This window comes from Euprymna scolopes, chromosome 28, assembly GCF_053919585.1.
Source record: "Euprymna scolopes isolate OS-2025 chromosome 28, ASM5391958v1, whole genome shotgun sequence".
Lineage (NCBI taxonomy): Eukaryota > Metazoa > Mollusca > Cephalopoda > Sepiida > Sepiolidae > Euprymna > Euprymna scolopes.
The window spans coordinates 72,574,188-72,595,152 of NC_136509.1; the positions used below are offsets into that span (position 1 = coordinate 72,574,188).

The following is a 20,965-nucleotide window of genomic DNA, read 5'->3' on the forward strand; positions in this document are numbered from 1 at the left end:
TCTAATTTAGAAAGCCGCCTTCCTTTGGTTTAATCCAAATCGCTTCTTGTAGGGTCTGCGTAGAACTATTTCTGCTGCAGAAGTGAATAATAGAGCTTCTGTATTCTCTTCTGTGTAAATTTAACTGCTCTTTCTCCACAGGCATAACGGTCTTCATTTTTACCAAGTAAATTGAACTGAAATGAATGAGGCTGCTATTTTATTTTATTGATTAGTCTCGTCTGATTTTTGTAGTGCTAAGGACTCATTGACTAGTGGGGGTGTCTGGTGTTGCCCGGGTGTTTGGAAAAAAAATAGTGTTAGTAGGCAGGCTCGAACCCGTGACGCAAAAGCGGAAAAAAAGTGAAACAAAAGCTGAGATCTTACCGCTACGCTATGACGCGAGAGGAAGTGAAAAGCATTCAAATTTAATGATTAAAAAGTTGACTTGAAGAAATGAGTTCACGCAGGCGCAGAAACGAAGGTTGGCTGCAGACCAGTTTCTGACGTATTTTGTTTCCCCATGATGTTGGGGGGAAAACCAGCTCCCCAGAAAAAGAGGAATCTCTCCAAATGAATAGCAATTGTTTGATATGAAGGGTTTCCCTAACATTGATCAAAGCTGATTGCCTTCAAAACGTCTCGGCCACAAAGGCCAGGCGAGTCGATTTGCTCCGATTAGTTTCGCTTTATTTATACAAAAAAGTTGAACAAACACGCCAAAGGATGGAATAAAGGGAATTTTTTTAAAAGTCGATCAAAATGCCTTTTATATATATATATATATATATATATATATATATATATATATATATATATATATATATATATATATGAGATTGTAGGCTAAAATGAGATTGTGTAATCGTCGGCGCTCAAGGGAGAAAAATTTGACAGAAAGACGCCAAGTTCAACAAAATACACTTAAAGAAGGTCGGGGGTTACAGCAACCGAAACGTAGTGCGAATGACACTCAAGCTGAGAACAGTAGTCCAAATAATACAATTTTTCAATCCTCATATCTAATATTGAGAACCATCATCTCGTCTCTTTCTCTCGTCTGATCACAATAAGTAAGTGATATGTGTCGCTCCGTGTGAGCAGCTCCCAATTGCACTACAAAGAAACATTCAGCTTCATCTAATATTTTAAAATTTTTGGCAGGTTATTTTCTTCATAATTTTCCCTTTTTTTTTGTTTTTTTTTGCGTCTTTAATATTTTCCTTTAAACAAACAATTTCTTTTAATAGGATTTTGAGAGCAGAAAGTAAAACAATGCATTAAACTTTCCTTTCTATCTATATACAGGATGAGTCACAGGAAACGGATGTTTTTTTAAGGAAAACAAAACTCTGCAAATATTTCAACAAAACTACCATCCTTACTCCCTATCCCTTATTTTATTCAATGAGAGCAAAGAGCATTCTAAAAACATCTGTTTCCCGTGACTTACCCTGTATATAAAACAGTAGATGCATGTTTTTGTCTGTGTGTGTAAATATTTAACGGATAAACTCTTAAACTACTGGTCACATAACATTCAAATTAAAATCTTTATTAGGGTTGATGAATATATATATATATATATATATATATATGATGAGAATAATGGAAATAGTATTCAGACAAAATAGAGAAATAAAAAGGAACAAACCGAGTGATGTGTTCATCAACGTTTCGTCTTTATTTCAACCAGAGGAAGTCTCGAAATAAGGACGAAACGTTGATGAACACGTAACTCGGTTTGTTCCATTTTATTTCTCTCTCTCTCTCCTCTCTCTGTATCTATCTATCTCTCTCTCCTCTCTCTGTATCTATCTATCTCTCTCTCTCTCTCTCTCTCTATATATATATATATATATATATATATATATATGACATAATGATATTGACACACTTGTTCTCATGAGATCACCAAAGTTAAGCAACAATTAACCTGGCCAGCACCAGATATGTGACCATTTGGTAATACTAGACGCTATATATATTGCCTTGGGAAATAGAAATGCCCATTTTTTTTCTGGGGTTTGTGCTTAAAATTACTTGGAGAGATACACCTTCAGTCTCCATAAAGACGTACATCTAGGGGATGATGTAAAAACCTAAGTTTTAGTGTTTGCTCTGTTTTGTTGCATTCATTTGCACCGGCTGAATTCAGCAGTGATTCCAAAAAGTGTGGATGGTTCTACACAAAGCCTTCACCACTGTAAACAAATCATCTGTGGGGAATTTGGACAATTTAGTTGTTGTGTGACGCTCATACGAGATTCAGCGAGAGAGTCCATTATATATGTATAACTTATATACGTACATTTGTCGTTTATTTATCTATTTCTATATATCTATAAGTTTGAGTTTTTTCTCACTCTGACATTGCTATCAAAAGCCTACTTTTTCTATATAAAATATCATTAAAATAAACTTCTTAATATACTTAGTCATGGATATGCGAGCGACTTCATGAAGGTTAGCTAATTTGCATGTTCCTTTTAAAAATGAGTGTTCCTTAATTATTCAGTTTGTATATTTTTTTATTAGATGATTGGTTTCATTTAACTATTACAATTCTTTTTATTTTTTAGTTTCTGCATTGTGTATGATTGCATATAATTTAGGACAAAAACGTTCAAGCACACAGACATGTTTATATATATATATATATATATATATATATATATATATATATATATATATATATATATAGTAGAAATGGTAATTGATAAAAACCTGAAAAAAGTGCTCAATACTGTTGTAGAGCAAATATGTGTTTTATTTTTTATTACCGTTTTTTTTTCTGTTTAGTTACATTATTGTTTCAGCTACGCAACCGTTTTTTGGCCGTTATGTAGCCTCCTTAGACTTTTGTAAAGTCTGAGGAGGCTACATAACGGCCAAAAAACGGTCGCATAGCTGAAACAATAATGTAACTAAACAAGAAAAAAACGGTAATAAAAAATAAAACGTATATATATATATATATATATATATATATATATATATATATATATATATATATAAAGTTACCTAGTCTGCAAATGTGATACGTCTCTAGCAAACTACTCTCTGAATATTTGGTCTACAAGCTTGAAACTTGATATATAGAGTATTTGAATCTCAGGAAAGATTTTGAATCGTATTTTAGCCTGTAAAAATAGCTGCTAAGGGGTCAAAATTAAAAAAAAAAAAGAAACAGTTGACCTTAGTAAGAATAAATCAGTTAACTTCTGAGCGTGTGTACATATACATTTTAAGCTTGAAGTCAATTAGTTTTTTGCCTTTTTTATCCATCTGGTGATAACTCAGGAGCAACAAAGGTTGAAGCAGTAAATAACGTCTATGGCTGAAGTGCTGAACGTTTTGGTTTCAATTCTAGCTGATGACACTAAAGTAATTTTATTTTAACTTTTAAAATCATTAGTATAAATATTGGGTACAATGTAATAATCAATATGGAATTTGTTCTATACTAATAAATATGATCTGCATAAATTAAAATATCATATGTAAGTTCATTTTATGATGGGGCAATGCTGCTAATTTATAGATAAAATAGTTAGCCACAGTCATGTGCATTGCGATCTCCGTGTTGTAAGCCAAATGAATTTGGCTTTTAAACGTATAACATATGTATTTCATTTTAAAATTTAAAGAACATTTATATCATGAAGAACACAACCTAGCCACTTCTCTCTCTCTCTCTCTCTCTCTCTCTCTCTTTCTCTCTCTCTATATATATATATATATATATAGTTATTTATAAAATATATATGGCGATTAAGATACAACGACAGACAACCACGAAATTTGCGCATAAGCCTGAAGAATCCTAGAGTGGATGAAACGCGGAATATTCAGTGTAGCTTAATCGCCATATATATTTTATAAATTACTAACTAGCTCTACCTACATATTGAGCACTTTTAAAATAAATACTTAAAGTTTGCGCATAAATTTATACTTTCTTATATTAATTTTATGCTAGTAAATGAAGTAGTTATATATATATATATATATATATATATATATATATATATATATATATATATATATAGCACAAGTTTAAACATTGTTCGAACCCCTAAGACCTATTTGTTTAAACAAAGCGCATTGCTTTTTATTCCGTTAGTGCAGTTTGCTATTTCGCTCCCCAGTAAGCTCAACCCAAGATAGGGAGCATTTATAGTCATCCACATGCAGCACTGTTTCGCTGTATCACAGCTTATCAGTGCAGTTAGACTAGCAACTACCTCAAGCCAAGATTGAAATTCGACCGCCTAGGTGACAGTCAACGCTTCTCACTGTTACACTATTGGGCTGTTGAGAGAGAGAGAGAGAGAGAGAGAGAGAGAGAGAGAGAGAATTTGGAGAAAAACTAACCGGAATGCTCAGTTGCTATTTTAAAAGCATAATATTTATTAATACAAAATTGGTTTCATGATGCAATATGATTTTAGTCGGTTTGACCGAGTTTATTTATTCGGAAAGTCAAACATGTTAAAATTGCTTTTTGGCTATTTTGAACTTCACATTTTCTGTCCTCGATCAGTGGAGGAAAAATCCTTCTAGACTGAGGCAATTTTAATTTTTGTTCCTATTCAGAATGCCCGTTTTGGGGAAGCTGGATTTTTTCCCCCACATTAAAAACCGACCTTGTGTCTAACTCTGCCCTCGTGGGGAGGCAAGTAAATAGGAACATATGCGTTAAGCTATTTTTTCGTACATATTATATGCCTTTATTGTTTCGAAATAAAATATTCAGTATCCAAAGGTGACCCCCCCTCCCCGCAAAAAAAATTTAAAAAATCAGAAAACTGTTCCAGTAATTTGATCATCCGTTATCACATTTGTCACTGTCACTGCTGATTGAAGTTGGTCTTGATGTTTGGCCCTCTTCAATGTTGTGAGGGACAATCGGTCTTGATTTTTGGCCTCGTTCCCACACGGCCTTCAGTCCTTATTTGTTTCATTGGCTATTTATGTGCGTGTGCTTTATCCAATCAAATGCCGTCACGTTTCATTAGCCTTCGACTGAGGCCTAACATGATACACGTTGGTTGGATTTCTGTCGTCTGTGTCTGCTATTTTGGGGAACTCAGAGCTCGGATTGTTAACTTACTTGGATGGATCATCTCACATAAAGTTTTCTTATGATTTCGTGAGACTCAAATTGTTATATTCCGGACTCTTTAGAGATCAAGACAATGAAAAAGGAGATTTGGTCAAGACGTTTAATTATAGAAAAAGGGAAAAGCAATAAAATTCAAATAAGTAGAATTAAAGTGAGAAAATAAGACAAAGGATTGTCAGTTGACAAAACCACATGCTGTCTGTATCTATATATAAAGTTAAGTATGTTTTTACGTGCAGGATTAACTCTGAAATTAATAAACCGATCATTATGAATTTTGGAACATAGCGTCTGGGTGTAACATTGGCTATATTTAGTTTAATTTACTTAGTTTAATTTAATATCTAGAGTTATATAAAAATAGGAATTAAAAAAAAAATTTTGAGATGACGATTGAATATTATTTAGATTCTTCAGACTACTCTTCTCATCTTCAGTGTTATTTTCACAACGATTCTGTCGATGAAACCTCCGACCTTCTTTGAGCATATCTTGTTGAAATCTGGAATCTACACAGAATTTCAAATGAAACCCTTTATTTAATCTATGGGGGCAGCACGCTCTCATTCCATCAACCATGGGTGGGTAGAAGTCCTTAGTAATTCACAATTGTATTTTGAGTGCCGTCCGCACTAAGGTTTGAACTTTCAACCTCCACAAAAGTGTAATTTGCAACAGAATTTTGCTATGTGCTTTATATACTACACTACAAGTTCTTGTGGATTCTGTTCGAAATTCTGTGCAGCATCTTGAGTTTGACAGAAAGATTCCCAAGTTCAACAAGATACACCTGAAGAAGGTCGCATCAACCGAAACGTTGTGAAAACACTCAAGATAAGAACAGTTGTCCGAAGAATCCACACAAAACGAAAGTTGGGTTAGGGTTCACTCAAAAACTAATTTACTGATCATTATGAATTTTGGAACACAGCTACTCTGCATAATGGAGTCCAAATAAAGGCTATATTTAGTTTAGATATCACTTGTCGAAATTTCCGTTTCTGGTATGCATGAGCATAATATGGATAAAGAATTCCATTAAAAAAATCAGGTATTTCAGATTTGCATTAAATTAGGAACCCATGACATTTTTTAGCATGAAAATAGTGTAATGGATTTTAATCAAAATTATAATGAAGATTCTAGACATTCGGTTCAGTGTCATTATATCTTTATTTTAATTTTCAAAGAAGGCATAAAATCGGTACAAAATATTCTAGTCAGAGAATCCTCTACTATATAATACAAACCAGTATATATATAAATATATATATATATATATATATATATATATATATATATATATATATATATATATATATATATATATATATATGTATATATATATATATGCGTGTGTATGTTGTGTCATCAGGTGGAAAAACAATGCACAGATATAATAATAATAATAATAATAATGTAGATTAGATTTATTCCATTAGGTACAATAATAGAAGTCTGTGTCGGGTAGCAACAACTGGTAACTGAGTTGGTTAAGGCTTGCTACACATTTCTAACTCGGAGTTTCAACTTGAGATAATGATAAAGAAAATAACGAAAAGATAAAATCCAATCAAACATGCATTCATAACAAATTGTTGCACACACACACACACACACACACACACACATATATATATATATATATATATATACATGCATATACTATTACAAGTGATGGTAAAATGATAAAATATGAAGTAGACTTCATATTTTATCATTTTATCATCACTTGTAATAGATATATGCATGTATGTGTATATATGCATGTATATATATGTTATATTTTCACACAGAAACCTGCACAGGGGATTCCACCAGCTAAGATGTGCCATCCAGCTCTCTCCCATCAAATGAAAAGTTATGGGGGCAAATCATCACGTGAGCTGTGTATAGGCTGATTACCCTTATATTCCCTGAATAATGACTGGAAGTATTAGTGGCAGATTAATAAAAGCATGCATGTCAATGGCGGGGGCAAATAAACTAAACGGCATCTTAAGCAGGTTTAAAGACTACCTTTAAGGAGCGTTTGACTTACCCTGTATATATATATATATATATATATATATATATATATATATATATATATATCTCGGTTAAAAGAGAACACGAATTCGAAGACAAAATATATATTTCGTTTATAGATATTCCTTTTCATAATTCTTTTTTTCATGAAAACCAACCAAGTAACGAAGAAGAAAAAAGAAAGAAATGAATGATAGAAACCGCGGTAAAAATTAGTCACTCAAAGTTCTTGATTATGGGGCTCAATGCCGAGGCACAAAGTTCTTGTGGCTGCGAAAACAAATACACGACACCATATTACGCCTTCAAAGAAAGAAAAGGAGAAAAAGAAGAAATAATCGATAATGATGATGAGAAATCAAAGTTCCTGATTGTATGATGCAATGTCGAGATGCAAAGTTCTCGTGGCTCCGCAAAGCAATACGGGTCACCACGTCGGCCACTTATAAAGTCATTCAAAGTTCAAATTATAATTTCAGAAGGACAAAACAGTCCAGCAAGTTTTTTAAACCATTCATAAAAATATTCCGATTAAACCAAAAAGAAAAATATCGAAATGAATAAAGTCATCAAATATTCAATTGTGAAATTCATAACAACACAGTGACTCCCTTTTATGTGCTGAATTCAGGATGTGCGAATAATAAGTCGGATCCACTATCCTCCATAGATAATCTTATGTTGAATTCTACCCTCATGGGGAGACACGCACACTGCGACAAAGCTGCACATGTGTTTCGTTCATATCTTTCAAATATGTACCAATTTCCGATTTCGAGTCAGCGTTTTAATCTCTAATCAAATGATTCGTTTCATTTTTTAGTTTTATTTCTTTACGCCTGTTATCGGCAATCGGTCAGAATCGATGACGTCCTCACCTATCAAAGGTTGGCTTAAGACTGACTTTTAAGTTATTCAATCTTCCGCATCCACGGGTACGTCTACACATGCAATATGAAAGGGTTAATTTGATTGGACAGCGTTCGTTGCCATGCTGAAATTCTAAAAATATCTCAGATTTGTGCGCTGCAAATCTATACATGTCGATTGTCGCCAGATTGTTGGGTCATTTAGCGTCGCCTGGGAGAGAAGCATCACAATATATATTGCAACGTTTTTCTCCTGGGCGACGCTAAATGATGGCAAAAGACGTCTAGGGTCCGAAAGAATTCTTTTTTCTGTCATATATATATATATGACAAAAGGCATAATATGGACAAAAGACTTGCATTGAAAAAAAGTCAGGTATTTTCTTTTTGAGAGCCATTTCAAGAGTAAAATCTCCTTTTTTAACTCAAAGAGTTGAAGAGCTATGAAGACAGGAGTAAGACTATAAAAATGAGCGACGTTTTGTGTTACAGAATTTATTTTTCTTCATAGTCACCACCATTCTCAGTGCACTTTGCTAGGAATTCAATGATGCATCTTTGCTTCTGACACACTCTATGACGGGTTGCTTTCTTAGAGTTTTACACCAGCACAAATTAAAATATCATATTTAAGAGTATTTTATGACCGGGCTATGGTGTGTGCGGGGGCAATACTATATATTGGGTACAATAGAATAATCAATAGAGAATTTAATCTATAATAATAATAAATGTGAATTCTGCATAAATTAAAATATATTTAAGCATATTTTACAACCGAGCAACTTTAGACGGCCTACTAGTACATTATTTATATATATATATATATATATATATATATATATATATATATATATAATGTACTAGCAGTACATATATATATATAATGTACAGTAGCAGTAATATATATATATATATATATATATATATATATATATATATATATATATATATATATATATATATATACTACGTAAACAAATAAATGATAAAAACTAAGCAGTAAATTGTCTATGGCATCATAGCGCAATGGGTTAGGGTGCTGGACTGAAATACATAAGGTCCGGGGTTCGAATCGTAACAACAGTCAAGCTACGCTGAAGAGGAGTAGAGCTCCGAAACATGCGTGTCTATAAATTACTGTTCTTAAAAACTAATATATATATATATATGCACATATATATATATATATAATTATATATATATATATATTATAATTATAATATAATTATTATAGTAAAATATATATATATATATATATATATATATATATATATATATATATATATATATATATATATATATATATATATATGTGCGTGTATGGTGAGTTACGGGAAACGGATGTTTTTAATTTACCATTTTTCACGTATTATAAGCAAACACATGGTAGCATGATGGCAATGAACTGTAAAGAAAAGCAATTCGAACTCAATAACTAAAACAAAATTTAAAGTAAAAGATAAACAAATAACAAACTAAACGGCATCTTAAACAGGTTTAAAGACTACCTTTCTCACTCTCTATCCCTTACTCAAGGAGAGCAAGGAGCGTTTGACTCACCCCCCCTCTCTCTCTCTCTCTCTCTCTCTATATATATATATATATATATATATATATATATATATATATATATTGGTTAAAAGAAAAAATACAACACAACACAACAAAAACTTAACCCAATCTCATTATGAAGTTTTTTTAGCTAAGAACAGCCTTCTCAAACAAGCTGGGATAGTCAGATTTGCATAAAATTTACATAATGGCGAAATTCCCAACCACTTAAGTGATAATATCGTTGTGAAACGAATTTTATCTTGACACTTAAGTTCGTTTCACCACATTATTACTTCCCCTCTTTTTTTATTTTTTATTTCTTACTATTTTTTCTACCACATACAAAAGTCGGTTGTGCATGGTAAAAATCAATATAATAATGATAAAAATCAAAATATCCCAGCTCGTTTGAGAAGATTGTTCTTGGGTTGAAATAAATTTATATTGCGATTAGGTTAAGTTTGTATTGTGTTTTTCTTCTTCTTCTTCTTTTAACCAGTATATGTGCTCTGTTTCGCATTGAGCTCTCACACTAAGGATTTTCTACATAAATTACCTTATTCTTTTGGATCAACAGCATTTTTGTCAGTCTGTCATTCTTGAATTTGAAATCACATTTTCCTTGATTTCTTACGATTGTTTGAAGCTGCGTTTTCTTCGATAAACCGATGAAAAATATCTTACAACCCTAACCTTATTTTTTTTTTTTTTCTGTTTTTGTATTTTGTTCGATTAAAAATCTGATACTTTTGTGGAAATATCAAGATTACCCCCCCCCTACTGAAAATATTAATTTTTATATTCTTTATTTAATTTAGTTTTTTTCAAAGTCCCTGGATCGACGACTCGTGTGTTATCTTGAATAATAATTTTGTTTTATAAAACAAAACAAATAATACAATAAAATATCTAGATACTATTATTGTTGTATACAGTTTTTTTTTGTGTTTTTTTTTTTGTTCACATCTCCTTGAATATTTCTTTTCGAACAAGGACCCTAAGACAAACATTTCATCTTCGTTCAGCAAAGACACAGTCAAAACAGGAATTTAGTTAGCAGGAAACCAAGAATTTAACAAGATTAATTCCGATGGTTGCTTTTGGCTTCTGGGAATGTAGAGCTCTTATGATCGTTTCTCCTATTTTATTTATTTTTAAATTTGTTTTAAAAAGAAATGTTGGTTTATTTTTTTTTTTTACAATATTGTCTGAATTTATCCAACTCCGCCATTTTTCTTTCTTTTTTTTTTTTTTTTTTTTTTTTTTTACTGGCCCTTAAATCATTGACCATTATAAAGTTAACATCGACGCCAAAAGTTATCCACACTTCCTCTCAGGCCTAGTGGGGAATCTTTAAAACAACAGGAAGTGACACCAACAACAACATTAAATAACCACAATTCAGTGTAAAATAAAGAGTAGAGACAAAAATAAAATTAGAATAAAATGAAATTATTACAAGATTAACAAATAACATGCCTCCTATGAGAATTGGATTTTGTCATTTGGTCTTGTTGGCCAAACTGATACAAAAAACAATCTTGTTTAATCTTTCATCTTTTTCTGAAAAAATAAAAAATGGAGGCATTTATCTTTTATTTTTTATTTTTTGCTGCCTTCTGGGGTGTTTTTGAGTAAAACAGTGATTAGCATTTCAAGTTTTTAATCACAGCTATTTTAATTTGAGATGTACACCACGAAATTATCGTTGTCGGTCGAATGTAATAAAATAAGATAAAACAAGGCTAAACTAGAAAAAAATAAAATAAGAGAAAAATGATTTTGAACTCAATGAGTTTTCAAACATTTATAAGTTAATCTCAGAAAAAAAAGAAAAACGAAAAAAAAAAATCTATTAGGTTGATGCAAAAATAATGTCGTTTTTCTTACATTCAACTTCAGTGCCTAAACCTAAACGTATATTCCATGAAAAAAGCTTCTTTCTTAGAACTTCACGCCTGTGGAACTCTTTTCCGTTTTCCTGCTTTCCAACTGACTACAACATGGTTGTCTTCAAGTCCAACGTGAACAAATTCTTGATGAGCCATCCCCTTAAATAATCCGATTTACCAAATTTCCACTACTACATGTTCCCCTTGACCATTGTACACTCATTAACCCTTATCCTCGAGTGACCTCGGGGCCTTGATAAGTGGTGACTCCTTTGTAAAAAAAAAGTCAAGAAACAACTTTATTTTTGCACCAACCTAATATTAATTGAAGAAAATATAGTTTGAGCACAAATTGTGTCTATCATAGGAGCAGTGGGGAGGGAGACACATGCAAGCGACATAATGGCGATCGCTGTCGACTAAAAAATTATCAGAGTTCATGTTTTGTCAGGTATACAATAATAATACTTGACTTTTTTAGTCAAACGTTAAAAACGGGCAAACGTTATAGCCTGTTGATTTAGAATTCGTGATTTATACCAAATTTTTAGAACAAATGTGATATTGTGATGACTAATCTCTGTGTATCGAACGGATACCACAATAATTAGTTTGCTGCACCTTATCAGTAGGTTCATAAAAAAGTTCAGCCAGACCGGTCCAGTAGGGATAATTCTTTTTTGGCATGCCAGCTCGCCAAAAAATACACCACACACCAACTTTCATTCCATCATAAAAACAACTTTCTACAGAAAAAAAACAACTTATTTTTACATTTTTATCTAGCGAATAAACATGAAATTATATATGGAAAACCGCGTTTAAAGTCGGTTTCATTTAAGAAGAAAAAAAGCCAACTTCATCCCCGGTGCATAATTTGGATTTTTAAAAAATAATAAACATGTTGTTTTTTTTATATATATTTCTATGCTTATTCACTAGGTAAATGTCTAAACATTCTTGTAAAAATAAACTTTATTCAATTTTATTCTTTAGATAAAATAATTCAGTGGTACGCCACACAGAAATTTCTCAAAAAAATTAGTTTTGTTTTACAATCGAAAACATTGACTTCAACTCCGTTGTTGGATTTTAAAAATAATAGACACAGCTTTTTATATATAATTTTATGTTTATTTGCTAGATAAAAATGTAAAAACAAGTTTGTTTGTTTTTTTTCTGTAGACAGTTGTTTTTATGATGGAATGAAATTTAGTGCATGGCGTACTTGCTGTGGAGCTGGCGGTCCAGTAATTTCCGAGAAAAAAGTGGGGTAAAAGTGGTACCTTATCAAAGCGAAGATCCATAAAAACTTTCATCCTAATCGGCCTAGTAGTTTTTGAGAAAGCTTTGTGAGTATATCGGTGATATTGTAGCAAGCTTTGTGAAAGTATATGTGGTATCACTATTAATCACTAACCGTGAATACCATAACACTTAGTTCGCTGCAGCTTATCATAGCAAAGGTCCATACAAAATTACAGTCAGATCGGCCAGTAAATTCTGAGAACAAGTGGAACAGACAAACAGACTAAGAGATAGAATAGAATACAGGGAGGGTAAAATTAATTTCCTGAAAGGAACAGTTTTTAATCACTTTTATGTACCATTATGAACATTAAAATCGTCATATAATTCTACTGAACTTCGTGTCTAGAATCCTTATTCCAACTTTGATAAAAAATACATGATTTTGATTGCAGAAAATGTCTTAAATTTAAGGCTTAAGCACAAGGAGCTTTCATAAGAAAATGAAATTTAAGGAATTTTGTTTAATCTGTATCGAATGACTTTGGATCAAATTAAACGCAAATCTGAAATATTTGGGTACTGTGCTAATATAAACTCTTTAAATATTCCAATAGAACTGAAACTTTTGAAATCTTTATCCATTGATGTCTAATACTTATTGTTATATTTCAAAATAAAATCGGAGGTATTTGAATTTTCATAAAAAATTTCCAGCCACCTTTTTACCCTCTTGCATGAAAACTAAATTAAACTCTCTCTCTCTCTCTCTCTCTCTCTCTCTCTCTCTCTCTCTCTCTCTCTCTCTCTCTCTCTCTCATATATATAATGAATGAATGAATGACAAAAGTCTATATTCCAAAGTTTATGCTGTTGGCCATCTTACAATTTATTCCTTTAATTCAGTTGACACTTACAATTCTTGGCAGTATCTGTTTCGTAGCACAAAATCAATCACTTAATTATTATCATTGAATCTATTTTGTCCTTAACTCATCAGAAGAAATAGCAACAATCAATCCATCAAAAAGATATAAAGTGTGTTTTCACACGATTAAAATCCGAAAATTGGAAGAGAAGCTGTAAATACCTTATAATATGTTTACATTATTCCAGAGAGAGAGAGAGAGAGAGAGAGAGAGAGAGAGAGAGAGAGAGAGAGAGAGAGAGAGAGAGAGTATAAGTTTACAAGATAAATCGTAAAGTTACATAGAAATTTTATTATATTGTCAAGTCAATAAGGGTTACAGAAAAAGGGGATAAAGTATAAAATTCTTTAGGCCATGATATTTCGAAGCTATATTTGGAACCCCTTTGTATTAATTTTGGTAATTGAATTATTTTCTTTGTTATTATGAGCATGGTAATCTGGTGTTGCACGGAGGCATAGAAAACAAAAAGAAAAGTTAAAAATTATGTGTAACATTTCTCTTTCTCTCCCTCTTTTTCTCTTTCTATGTCTCCCTCTTCTCTTTTACTCTATCTTCCGTAATTTCCAATTGGAAAAAAAGGGACACACTTATACACATACAGAGAGAGAGAGAGAGAGAGAGAGAGAGAGAGAGAGAGAGAGAGAGAGAGAGAGAGAGAGAGAGAGAGATTAAATGTGTACTAGACACCACCGTTGGGTATGTTCGGTCACTGTACAGGGTTATTTTCAGAGACCCCTGATATAAGGATACTCCTCATTTGAAGTAAACTCTGACCAAATATTAAATATTTTTTTAAAAAATGGGTGTGCTGTGTCCACAAGCAATCTAACGCACATACCTCCCGGGATGGTGACACCCTATCTCTTAACAGTGGGCAGCTCTTAATAACAAACAAGAAGCTATTGACAACAAGAAAGTGAGAAAAAATATGAATAACAACAATACTAAATTCTGGCAGGTCAGCAACCAGGATAAAAAGGGCCCCTCAATCCATTTATACACCAGGCAGGAAGAAGTAAACCTTCTTACCTCTACTCTAGTCATGACAGAGGTCAACCAGAGTCAGCCGTCAGGCCTTGATAAAAAAAAGGTCCTGGCCCCCTATCGCCACCATATGCAGCAACTAAAAACAGAAAAGCTTAAAAGCCCTGCTATAGTCTGTTGTGAAAAATAAGGTTACTATTGGTATTTGGTTTCCCACGAAAGGAAAGTGTAACACAAGATCGTTTTTAATGGGGGGTGGGGGAACCAGCTCCCCCAAAAAAGACACTATGGCTGTAGGTAAAAATACAAATTACCTTAGTGTACAAGGGTTACCTCCCCTTTGACTAAGGACAAATTAACTTAAGTGTAGCATCAGAACAGATACTACACTTGGATCTTATTTATATATTTTATTGCTGGTAAAAAATTACACATTTCATAATAATACAATCATAAAAAAGTAACAATTAATTAACAACAAAATTAGGTACAAGGCCCTATAAGAAATTAGGGAGTGGGTGGGTGCAGTGTCTTTGTGACTATTTAAGAAATGAGAAAATGATGACTTTGGAGTCTTATTCTTGACTGGCAACATTTACCACAATACCTCATTCACTCTGTGGATCCTAACCTAACTAATAAATCCCCAGCGTTAAGAATAAAAAACATATTTACAATTGTAAAATATTATCTGTATGTTTGTGTATGCATTTTCTTTTTAAATTAAATTTAATGTGTGTATGTGCATGTGTATGATATAAAAGTTCAATTTCATTGGAAAAATAAAAAGTTTGTGAATTAAATATAAATGTAAAACAGTTCGTGGAGTGGGGAAGCTAATCAAAAAGTTAATTTAAAAAATGTAAATCCTACTGGGTTGTTAGTATGGATCCCCCCCTCCCCTTTGGATCTTAACCCAGAGGCCAGATCCCATAAGGTGCTATTTTGCTATCACTACTCCAAATTTGAAAAGTGGAGCAAGACATGAATGGCCGAGAAATCAAAGAAACTGACTTATCTGAAGAGAAAAGAAATAGACAACTTTCATTTATATAATGTTTGAGGTCATGGACAGCAAAAATAGAAGTAAAAAATGTGTAACATCTTTCATTTAAAATTTTTCTCCAGATCCTTCTTGTTGAACCCCAAAAGAATGAATATAAAAAAAAAAATGTGCTTATATTTTGTGCGAAGCAATTGGAAAAAAGAATATATCAGCTTTGTGGGTGTGTCTTGTGTAGTTTTTTACTTTTATCTCGGCACACAAGCACACAGACCACTTTTCTTTTATATAATAGATCAACCAAATATTTATTGAAATGAAAAATAAAATAAGTGAAACTTAACACGATTTTCAACAGTCCTATTACAAAACATGATTATATTTTGAAATATTTTTTTCTCTAAAAGCTCTTACCCCCACCCTACGATATCTTTACACCCACACAACGTCAGTTAAATGCTACTAGTTTAACATATAAACAGATTTTCTGGCTTTTTAGAATTTAGGAAAAATACCAGAATTTGAATAAAATAACTATGTTAGGTTGAATGATTTTAAAACATGGCTATTCACTGTTCATCACTGGTTTTAATATTTATGTGCAATAAATTAAGGTACGAGAAATGTACAACAACTTTTACTCTTGATTCTCTATTCATGTGATATTTAGGCATAAATAATTTAGGTGTGATAAATAAATACATGACAAACCGCCACCTGTTTTTTTTTTGGTTTGTTTTTGTGCAGAAATCTTTGTACAACTACAAGACCTGTTCAGGAACACATTGAGAACAATAGTATGAAGAGGTCTTGTTGTTTTACAGCTCCGACTGAAATATGTCTGCAAATGTGCAGAAAAAAACTTGTATAAATAAAACGTTTAGCTAAGAAGATACAATAAATAACAATAATAGAAAACAGTGGAAATATTAAGGAAAACCCTTGAATGCTGAGACCAACACACATGAGCTACAGGCACAAACTGGGCATACAGAAACTGCTACAGATGTAAAAAACAAAGAAACATCACATGGAATCATAAAAACTGAAACTGTATAATTGTGAGTTAATCCCTCTGCGCACTTGCCTTCTTCCCCCATTTAAAAATTTTTTTTGTGTGTGTCACCATAAACTGATGCCACATCAAATAATCAAGAAGGGTTAAGGAAGATGGAAAGGCTGAGGAGAGAAAGCACTAGCAAGACCTTCGCTGGATGAGTGCAAAGAGAACCGCAACCTTGCCACCCAAATTCCAATGAAGACCAATGCTTGCCGCCAATGAGAAATCAATGGTAAGCGGCTGTTACACTAACACAAATCCATCTACAAAGGTCATTGAAAAAGGTGAAAACTACTGGAAATCTAGGGTTGGTTGGTTGATTGTTTTTGTTTTACGGCATATCAACCCTTTCAGGTTATTTAATGCCGAATCCAGTGATTTTGAAGCAAATTTTTTTTAATAGAATATATTTGTTTTTTGTTTTTTTCAAGTCAGTTTCTATTTAACCCATAGTTGGGACCCTAACAGGTACTACCACTTCGGGTCAGAGTGGACCTGAGAGCAATGGCAATTAAAGGGTGGCTCCACACTCCCCAAACCGCAAGCTGGGACCTCACTATCGGATATAGTTTAAGGTCATATCCAGGACCGGAAATCTAGGGAGACTTGTTGTCACTTAGACTCCAGATAACACCACAAGTTGCTCTCAAAGAGAAATCTTTGATGATGACCTGTGTAATTACTCCTAGTAAGTAAACAATACAAATTGGAATCAATGAGAAGACTGACACTATACAGACGGTAATGCTGAAATTTTAAGGAGAACCTCAAATGCAAAAAATTAACCCACATACAAACCCTAACCCAAACCCTAACCCTAACACTAACCCTAACCCTAACACTAACCCTAACCCTAACACACCATATGGAAACTGCAACAACTGCTAAGCAAAAAATGGAAAGCCACAAGAAACCAAAAAAACTAAAATTGCAAGATTATAAATTAACTACCCCCCATCTCCTTAAAAAAAAATAATGGTGTTGGCTTGAACTGGTGCCAGACCAAATAGTTGTTAAGGATCAAAGAAGATGGAAAGGCTGAGGAGAAAGAGCACTAATCAGACATTTACTGAATGAATTTGAAGAGTTCTGGGATTTTGAGGAGGATTTTTGCCATTCAAATTCCAGTGAAAACCAATGGTCGTTTTCAGCAAAAACTCGATGGTAAGTGACATCTGCAATAACGCAAAGTCATTTGTAAAGTTACTGAAAGAGGTGGAGAGTATTGGAAATTTGGGAAGACATGTCACATAGACTCCAGGGAACACCACTGGTTATTATCAGTGAGTAATCTCTGCTGAGAACTCCTAGTGAGTACAAATAGCAAAACACATATGACTTCTGATTATGAGTAAAATAAATCAATTCATCTTCAATGAACTATTTTAAATGGCTAATATATATTTAGATTTGAAAAGCATTAATCTAATTTATAAAACTCGCTACTTCTGTCTGTCTCCATATTTTCAAACTCTATCTCTTCCGAAACTAAAAGTCACAGAGCAGCGCTTGGGGCCTCACATGATTGGATTTTTTTAGAAACCATTCTTTTATGGGTCTTTAGCTGGTTAAAATAGTTTTTAAGAGGCCAGAAAGGGGTCGAAATTGAAAAAATCATTATTCATTTTGTTCCTTCATCGTAGTTTATTTTTAATTTTTAATGCATGTCACGCTGGTAGAGTGGTAACGTCACCAGCTTTGTGTGCTAGTTTTGCTTTCGGTTTCGATTCTAGCCGATGGCACCCAAATACTTTTTATTTACTTTTGAAATCACGACTCTATAATAATATGTACAAAATCTTGACAAATTAAAATATCATATTTAAGCGTATTTTACAACCGGCTAAAGCCTCCCCCCTCCCCGCCATCGCTAATATGCCATAATAGTGACAAACAAAAAATTCTTTTTTTTTTCTTAAAGTTTCTTTGCATTTTTTAATATTTCAGTATCAGAAGTTGCTGAACAAGAGCATCGACAACATGCAGGAACTATTTTCAGAATTCAAAGCAGAAGATTGGCAAGAAGTTTCAGAAACAACTTCAAAGTGAGTATTCCATATTTTGGAGAATTATATATATACTAACAAAGATACCCGCACTTTGCACAGGACTTTGCTGTATGCTTGAGTACCCGCTTCACAGGCAGCCATGCATTAAGTGGACGTTGTAAGATCAACTATTGCTTAAGGTGTTCAAAATTTTTGAACTACTTCCTGAAGTGATTGAAATTCAACCATGAACTATGAAGATTGGGTGAGGGGATAGGAGTGAAGGAGAGTAATCTCATTCAGATTCACAAAGAAGTTGGCCATCACTATGGTGCCGGCCTCCGGGATGGAGGCAAACCCCAATTTGGCGTGCACCATCCCTAGGTAAGGGAGTTTATGAAGAGCCACACCAAATATGACTTTAACCTTTGACTTTGATCTTAAAAAATAGTGTGTAGCATCCCTAGGTCGGAGAGCATCATCATCATGTCAGATTTGGTCATAATCAGTCCAGTGGTTTGGGCTGTATGAAAGTATATATACAATAGATAGGTTATGACCTTGACCTGTGACCTTAACCTTGAAAAATGGTGGGTATCATCCCTAGGTCGGAGACCATCATCATGTCAGATTTGGTCATGATTGGTTCATTGGTGTAGGCTGTAGAAGAGTTGTACAAACAGACACACACACATGAAGGCTACTTTACACACACACACACACAACCCCGGAAAAGTGCTCAATTATAAAGAAAAAACATTCAATTTAAGAGCATAATATTTATCTTAAAATTTTACAAAACGTCAGAAAAACATCTGTACCGTGGGTTTCAAATTTGTGACCTAAAAACTAACAATGTGCAGTTGCCATTTCTAGAGAAACTGATGTACACAGAGGCTGAAGAGAATCCAATATATTTAGACCAAAAACTGGTCTCTTTATATTGGATTTGAAACCAAAGGTACCAATGTTATTCTGACCTGTAAAATTTTAATATACATATATGGATTTAAAATTAAGATTTTAACCGACTTTTATTTTTTTAACCCATTCCCACTGCTTATAATTTATTGAGTATTTGACTTTTCTACTTTTACACACGAATTTTATCTGAAGATGATTCATTGTTGAATCGAAAGTGCTCTTGATTCTTATGGAACTATTTTTAATATCTTCGATTTCGATATAAAAAAAAATATACAAAAAAATCGCAAAAAATAAAGAAGAATAAGAAAGCAAAGTACCTCCGCTGTATTCAATATATATATATATATATATATATATATATATATATATATATATATATATATATATATAGTAAATATATGTATATATATATATATATATATATATAGTAAATATATGTATATATATATATATATATATATATAGTAAATATATGTATATATATATATATATATAGTAAATATATGTATATATATATATATATATATATAGTAAATATATGTATATATATATATATAGTAAATATATGTATATATATATATATATATATAGTAAATATATGTATATATATATATATATATAGTAAATATATGTATATATATATATATATATAGTAAATATATATATATATAGTAAATATATATATATAGTAAATATATATATATATAGTAAATATATATATATATATAGTAAATATATATATATATATATAGTAAATATATATATATATATAGTAAATATATATATATATATATATAGTAAATATATATATATATATACAGTAAATATATATATATATATAGTAAATATATATATATATATACAGTAAATATATATATATATAGTAAATATATATATATATATATAGTAAATATATATATATATATATATAGAGAGAGTAAATATATATATAGAGAGTAAATATATATATATATAGCAAATATATATATATAGTAAATATATATATATATATATAGTAAATATATATATATATATATACTAAATATATATATATATAGTAAATATATATATATATAGTAAATATATATATATATATATAGTAAATATATATATATATATATATATATACTAAATATATATATATATATAGTAAATATATATATATATATAGTAAATATATATATATACTAGACCACCCGTGACCCGCTGGGTCAGTACGTTATATTAGCTATGGAATTCATGTATGAGCGTGACACTTGTGGCATAAAGAAAATAGTTTTTTTTTACATAACAGAAGCATTTCTATGAAAGTATATTAAAATGAAAAAAGAATATAGATAGATTTCTATGAGTCGTTCTGTTTATTATAA

At 31.8% G+C, this 20,965-nt stretch overlaps 1 protein-coding gene across 2 annotated transcripts in view; it reads left to right on the forward strand.

Moving 5' to 3' along the window:
• The window catches only part of LOC145249691 (centlein-like), a 1,118,615-nt gene that overhangs the window by 1,032,894 nt on the left and 64,756 nt on the right, over nucleotides 1-20,965 (forward strand). For both annotated transcript variants that reach the window (XM_080111490.1, XM_080111491.1), the window contains exon 17: nucleotides 18,628-18,725. In XM_080111490.1, the coding sequence (XP_079967616.1) occupies nucleotides 18,628-18,725 (98 nt within the window). The remainder of the gene's footprint in view (nucleotides 1-18,627; nucleotides 18,726-20,965) is intronic.